Genomic DNA, 7713 nt, shown 5'->3' on the forward strand with positions numbered 1-7713 from the left:
AGGTATTGTAATCTTGACTTCATTTAAGAGAGAGGTTCCAAGACATTTATCCCTTTTTTGGAGGGGCTAACTCTCTTGGACCTGCAATGGGACTGGCAACTCAGTATGCCTTTCTGTTTCCCTTGAAGTTGCCCTTGGCCATACATTAAAAAAAAAAAAAAATCTGATTTATCACAACATAATTTACCGTATCATAGCGTAACTTTACCTAACTTAATAAATTTTAACCTAACGTATCATTCCACACCTCAAAAACACCTGAGGGAGTTGACCTTCACATGATACACGATTTTACACAAGAGTCATCAGGCAAATGGTGACGCACACGCTTGTCTTGCCTCGCTGCTGCACGTGTGGTCCTGCCTGGGGCCCAACACGCGGCGAAAAGCAGGTGATCAGTTGCATCTCATCACCCGCCCCATTGCTCGCCCCGTGGTGGAGATTGGCACTATACAACCCGTCTGTTGGCTCGCGTGGACATCGCTCGGGCCTTCCTGACGACGAATGGTGGCGGCAGACAAAGGGAAACTCGGATAAACTCTTCACAAACTTTACCACGAGAAGCTTTGAATGTTGAATAAGCGAGCTATTTATTTTGCAAACTTTAAATATCTCGTCCAAAAAAATTAAAAACTGTACATTTTCTCCTCCAAAAAAACAGCCACAGGCTTTATGCAAATTGGGTAAAAAATCACACCTTCTCGCTTCCAAGTCAAGGCGTGGTGGAAAAGTACGTACATTTAGAGGGAATCGGACACCTTGCTCGTCTCCTTCATGTGTTTCGAAGCCTCGTTGGGACTGCAAAGTGACACCCCGAGGCACTGAGGCGTCTGGCTGGTGACCGTCTTTTGTTTTGGCAATGACCTGAGTCGCTTTACGAGAACCGTTTGACCTCAAGTGACCTGATATGTGAGCCATCCAGCGGTGACCACGATGCGCTACACAAACAAACACTTATGTACTCAAGGAATCACAACAACAAAACAACGCCTTCTTGAACTAGAGCAACTTAAGACGTCAATGACCTTCACGACAACGTAACGTCTTCCATTTTGACATAAAGTACTTTGTTAAGTGATCTGCCCAGCGTCTCTCTCTCTCTCTCTCTCTCTCTCTCTCTCTCTCTCTCTCTCTCTCTCTCTCTCTCTCTCTCTCTCTCTCTCTCTCTCTCTCTCTCTCTCTCTCTTCTCTGCAGGGCGCGTTGCTAAACAAACCATTCTTGGCACCACAACTACCAAATCTTGATGCAAAAAAACATTATGGAAGTACACTAAATCATAAGAAACGAGTCTTTGGCATTGCTGAGAATGGCCAGTTCAGAGCCGAAGCACATTTCAGGGTCATACAGAGGCCATGATTATTCCCTTCAGTACCAGGACACGTTTTCATATTCATTCTGCACACTATTTCGTGATTTTAAACGCTTGAGAAACTTAGTGGAGGTTGAAATAGTGAAAACTGTGACTATTATTAATCTTCTGACCTCCATAGACCCTTCCCAATGTAAATTAAATCGTCTAATGGCACCCAGAACTCAAGGTGGAAATGCGTCCCAGTACTAAAGGGATTAACATCAAGACTATCGCCTCCGTCACGCCAATCGTATTAAAATGAACGCCGTGAACGCTTCCTAACGGCACGCTGTTCTCACGTCACCTTCCTCTCAGGGCGGTGTCAAAACAAACTTACAAGGATCGCTGCCGTGAAAAGCGTTCTTCTCCCACACGTATCAAGATTCGTATCAAATATTTTACAGATAAACAATGTACACGTATAATTGCTGCCTGTTCTTTGTATCCCGCTTAGACAGCAAAGAAAACAAAGATAACACGAGTTGATGCCTCGCCTTCCACCATTAAACAGAAAACGCATCTCAAACCATCTGCGTTTTCTTCGGAATGAGAAACAAATTGAGTCGCTTTTTCCGCGTCTCAGGTTCGCATTCAGAAACGCTTTGTTCTCTCACCACGACTATTTCTCGAGGCCACAGAGATGATTAGCGGGGTTTTCAAGGGTGTTTCTCCGGTTAATAATGTAGAAATCTTGTCAGTCTGTCTCTAGAACCGTAAAAACACCTTGAAAAACTCGTGTGAATTTAGATAAAGCCTTTTGAAATAGTGGAGGTGAAGCGCAGAAGTTTTTGAGAATACGAGCCTCATATTCATTTATTTGAGTTTGCCTTAGTTTGTCCCGTTTGACTAAATAACAAGAGGCTCTCGGGACTGTCGCCTCAGTAAAACGCCAACGAGCCTCCACTTGGCTCCTAAAAAGTCAGTGTGTCCAAGCTTCATCGACTCTCCGCTCCACAAAGTCTCAAAAAGTCTGCGATGTTGAGGTGAGGTGATGAAAATGGCGAGAGGGACACACGGAACCCTCGCCATTGAAAACCTGCTTGTTGTACTCGTCTGCTTAAATAATAATAATAATAATAATAATAATAATAATAATAATAATAATAATAATAATGGTGATAATGGTGGTAATGATAATAATAATGACGATAGCTTATGACGAAAAGTATTGAATGCAGGTCTGATAAACTAAATCCATTGTTATTTTATCAGTATCGACACAAGAGAGAGAGAGAGAGAGAGAGAGAGAGAGAGAGAGAGAGATCTTGAAAAACGATATCATGTAACAAAAAATGAAAAAAATAAAAAAAAAACAGATGAAACACCAAAACACTGCAATACACAATGGGGAACTCAACACGATATTAACATTTTCATTTGCTTCACTCCCACAAAACCTTCGCCTCGAGTCAACAGGTAAACAAACACACCTGTCTCAGTATTGATCTTGGCTCCAATAACTCACTTAGATAAGAAAAAAAAAGATGTTTAGCTTTTCTCTTATGCGTTCAAAGTTATATACAATGTTGTTATTATTATTATTATTATTATTATTATTATTATTATTATTATTATTATTATTATTATTATTATGCATCATGATTCGCGTACGTGAGTGAGACAAGACTACATACCTTGGTACTAAAACTGGTGTACATTACGCGTACGTGTGGCTTGACTTACATTATCAACTAAAGTATTCATTATGTACACAACCCTAACCTCAAACATCAAGAAACAACTAAATTAGAAAAAAAAAATATGCCGACAATCCTACGCTGATGTACAAAAACGTTACATAAGTACTATTTTATATAATATACGCGTGTATGTATAAGTATATATGCACTTGATTTGCAGTGATGGATGCCCTAAAAATATATATGTATATATATGTAAATGTTTAATTATGTATGATTGCACTCTAGTTTGCCACTACAAGACAAGGAGGAGAAGCACTCAGGGATGCACTAGAGAAATATTATTATGCTGAAGCGAGTGTTTGGCTACTCCTCCGTGGGAAGTATGAAGGAGGAGGAGGAGGAGGAGGAGGAGGAGGATAAAGGGAACAGGGCATGGGTGAAGGAGAATCTGTCAGAGGAAGATCACGGTGAATAGATGAAAGGAGAATGAAGGTGATGAAAGAATAGAGAAGCAAGTAAAGAGGGAAGCGGGAGAACAGGAAAAACGGAAGAGGGAAGGTGAAAAAGGTGAAAGGAAGCAGATATAAAGAACAAGGTTAAGGAAAGAACACGGGAAGTCAGGATAAGGTGGTGGTAAAGAAAGTAAAGAAGATAATGAATAAAGTTTAGGAAGCGAAAATGATGAAAAGAAAGAAGTAATATGATGAGGACAGGAGAGAGAGTGAAAGAAATGGAAGGTTTGGCATGTTAGAATAGGAATGGATGGAGGGAGGGAAGATAACGTGAATGACTAAAGATAAAAGCAGACAAAACACTAAAAACTAAACAAAAAAGATAAATGGAGTAATCTGTAGGGAAGAAAATAAAAAAAAAATGGAAAGAACACGGAAAAAAACTGAAAGGAGAATAAAAGGCAAGTAAACATTGAGGGAATGTGATCAGAATAAGGACGATTTACATGAAAAAGGAAAGATGGGAATAAAAATCAAGTTAGTGATACTCGTGCAGTATATACAAATTATGTATCGTATATACTCCAAACACTTGGTAATGAATGATTCAAAAGACAAGGTTTTGTTAAGTCACGCCTGAAAAATGTCCAAAAGCTTATACTTGCGACATTTTCACCAATCATCGCGATAAAACAACACAAAAAACCTCAGCGTTCATAAAAACCCGGTATGGCGGAGGTACAAACTGGAACACAACAAGGACCGCACAGGGCGTCAGCGTGTGCCGCGGTCCATTAGTAACCATTGTTCTCCTCATTCGTACAGCGGTGCAAAAACTCGTGAGTTACTGAGGGGCAGACATGTGGGTGGTGGTGGTGGTGGTGGTGGTGGTGGTGGTGGTGGTGGAGGAAGGGGTGGCTCCGTGCAGGTGTGTACAGGTGTGGCACTAGGCAGGTGTGACCCTAGTGCACCCTTGGTCCTCGTGGGCTCGTGAGCCGGCCCGGCCCGGCCCCTGAGGCACGCCCTTGTTCAGTAGGGGATCATCTGGGGTGTGGGCGTTGGGAGGAGGGAGGGATGTGGGTGGCCTCAGGCGGCGGGCGTGAGCGGGTCCCCCTGTGGGTGTCTGGGCCGCTGCGGATGGCGCTCCTGCCGGTGCTGCAGGGCGGCAGCGTTGTGGTGGCGCTGTGGTGATGACGACGACGAGTCACCCTGTGGGAAGGAGACGCACTCAGTACAACACATCACTGCTGCCGTCATCACCACTAACACTGTACCCTTCCTCTTTCTTCTATTCTAGTTATTTATAATTTCATTCTGATTTGCTGTTTTCAATTCCTCATTCATTTCTGTAAACATTCATATTTCATGGATCTGTAATTCATATATTGGTCTATTTATGAATTTATTTACTTGGCTGCAGATTGTCAAGTTTGCATATCTGAAAGCCTTAGTAACTCAAACTTGTAACTTAAACTAGAAAATAGATCTAAAGAACTCAAAAAGAATCAACACATTAATCATAGATAAGAAAAAATAATATATAGTCCAGGGGAACAACATGCCACGTGCAGTACATGACATCACCACGTACGTACCACTCTTCCTTACTCTCACTCTCACTAACTGGGACATGTACCGTAACCCGCTAAACTCACCAAGTACTGCTCCTGTCACAAGGCCGAACACTGCTACACGTTATAGTTATTACAATCATTACTTTTTACAGTCACTACAAACCTGAAACACTTATCTCGTGACTGTTGTCCTTAAAGCTTAGTAACTATGCATACTGGCTGGAAAAAGAAAGTTATGGAGAAAGATTGAGGTGGTGGTGGTGATTGTGGTGGTGGTAGTACTAATAACAAAGCAATATTAGCAATTGTGGTAGTAAAAATAAAAATGTATGAAATAGTTGTTATGACGAATGATAATAGTGGTGGTGGTGGTAGGAAATAATGTTAATACGTGTAGTGGTTGTGGTGGTGAAGGAAGTGGAAGAGGAGCAAGTTGTAATATAGTGGAGAGTGGAGAGGTGGATAAGGAGTTAAAGGTGTGGTGGTGGAGGAGGGAGGGTGGAAGAGTGGAAGGGCAGGTGTTGCTGGTGATGAAGTAAGAGGAAGAGGAAGTGGAGAAAAGAGTGGAAGAAGGGAGGAGGAAGGATGGATTGACAGGTGGAAGATGCGCAAATAGAGATGAGGTAGATGGAGAAAGGATGGATGATGTGGAGGTGGAGGAGGAAGGATATTGGAGTGGAGGTGGCGAGGAAGGAGTGGACCAAATAAGCGATGAGGTGGAATGGCAGGTGGAAGGGATGCATGAGAGGTGGAAGAGGTGGACTGGTGGTTGAGACTGCTAAAGATAGTTGGAAAATAGAGGCGGAGTAAAAATGAAGATGAAATAATAAGATGAAGAAGATATGATGAGATGGATGAGATGAAGTGGTAATTTAAGTGGAGGTGGTGGAAGTGTAGGTGAGGTGGAAGAGGTGGAGTGATAGTTTAAGTGGAGGAGGTGGAATGTAAGGTAAGATGGAGGTTGTGTCATGGTAAGGTTAAGCTGAGACGAGACACCACACCTGCAGGTTGGGGGATTGGTGGGGCTGGTGGAGGGCGGGTTCTGGCGGCGTGTGGGTGGGCAGTGCGGGTGGGTCGTCCCCTGCCACGGGCAACACCTTGGGCGTGGGGTCCCCCTCGTTCATCCCCAAGACTCTGTCCGCAGCGTCTGGGGACACAGGAAGGGCTACGCTAGAGAGATGCCGAGTGATGCACGTGACACCAACACACGGGGTCAAAGGTCATGGACAGCAGCAACAGGTCACATCAATAACAGATGACACCACCAACAATGGATCACAGCATCAGGTCACAACAATAACAGGTCATGTCAATAGGTTACAGCATGAGGTCACAGCAATAACAGCCATAACAGTGGTGGTGATTATGTTATTGGTGGTGGTAGTGATGGTAGTAATAGTAATGATAATTAAAATGACAGTAATGATAATAGTAGTAGTAGTAATAATAATAATAATAATAATAATAATAATAATAATAATAATTGTAATAATACACCTTGAGGTCATAAGCTTAAGTCAGAATCTTGAAGGTATCCATGTATGTATGTATGTATGCCTGTGCTTTTGGACTTAGGTGACTCATCCCTACACACACACACACACACACACACACACACACACACACACACACACACACACACACACACACACACACACACACACACACACACACACACACACACACACACACACACACACACACACACACAGGATGTAAGTGTTGCAGGGAGGCTGTCATCACCCTCGTTGAAACCACCTGGTCTAAACTCACGGTGAGGCAGGTGAGTGGAACAGGTGAGGGAAGCCACACAGCAACGAGGGAAGGAAGGGGAGGCGGGGGGAATGTGGGTCACTGAAGGAAGGAAGGAAGGAAGGAAGAGAGGGAGGGAAGGGAGGAGGGAGGGAGAAAAAAAAGGATTACGTGTATTAAGAGAATTTGTAATGATTCTCTACCCGTTTCTGGATGGAGAGTTGGATTCTGTTTAGCGCTTCCTTTTTCTCTTTTCTTTTTATTTTTCTCTTATTTTGTGAAAGGAGGATTTTTTATTTGGTTTTCCAGAGCTTTCTTTGATATTTTTGAACTATTTTTTTCCCGTTCTTGTCTATTTGTCTGTTCTCTCTCTCTCTCTCTCTCTCTCTCTCTCTCTCTCTCTCTCTCTCTCTCTCTCTCTCTCTCTCTCTCTCTCTCTCTCTCTCTCTCTCTCTCTCTCTCTCTCTCTCTCTCTCTCTCTGTGTGTGTGTGTGTGAGAGAGAGAGAGAGAGAGAGAGAGAGAGAGAGAGAGAGAGAGAGTGAGTATGAGTATGAGTATATAATTATGTACACGTCTTAAACTCATAAAACTACAACTCTTTCATGATTGCCAAAGAAAAAATAAATAAAGAAAGAAATAAAGAAAATGAGAGAAAGAACTGATGGCAATGATCTTATTAACATTAAACCAACCCACCACAATCCCTCCCCCCCCCCCTTCAACTACTTCCCTATCCCTCCCTTTCTCCCTTCTCCCCTCTCCTCCATTCCCTTCCTTCCCAATGAGCACCCGCCAGGAAGCCACACAAAACCACCGTGTCTTACAATATTGCTGCGTTACCTGGCGACTGTCGTTACCTGTCTGTGGCGCACCTGGTCTGTAATTAAGTGGTCATATAAGGTAATACGGTGACTTGCGCTGATGATGATTGTGATGTGA

The 7713-nt window shown here is 42.9% G+C and overlaps 1 protein-coding gene across 2 annotated transcripts in view; it reads right to left on the reverse strand.

The window, feature by feature from the left end:
* Window positions 1–3915: 3915 nt before the first annotated feature.
* LOC123507645 (putative transmembrane protein INAFM2) overlaps window positions 3916–7713 on the reverse strand; it is an 18258-nt gene continuing 14460 nt past the window's right edge. For both annotated transcript variants that reach the window (XM_045260710.1, XM_045260709.1), the window contains exons 2-3: window positions 6023–6168; window positions 3916–4656 (exon numbers count right to left, since the gene is read on the reverse strand). In XM_045260710.1, the coding sequence (XP_045116645.1) occupies window positions 4534–4656; window positions 6023–6168 (269 nt within the window). In that variant the 3' untranslated portion in view covers window positions 3916–4533. The remainder of the gene's footprint in view (window positions 4657–6022; window positions 6169–7713) is intronic.

This window comes from Portunus trituberculatus, chromosome 23 (genome assembly GCF_017591435.1).
Source record: "Portunus trituberculatus isolate SZX2019 chromosome 23, ASM1759143v1, whole genome shotgun sequence".
NCBI lineage: Eukaryota > Metazoa > Arthropoda > Malacostraca > Decapoda > Portunidae > Portunus > Portunus trituberculatus.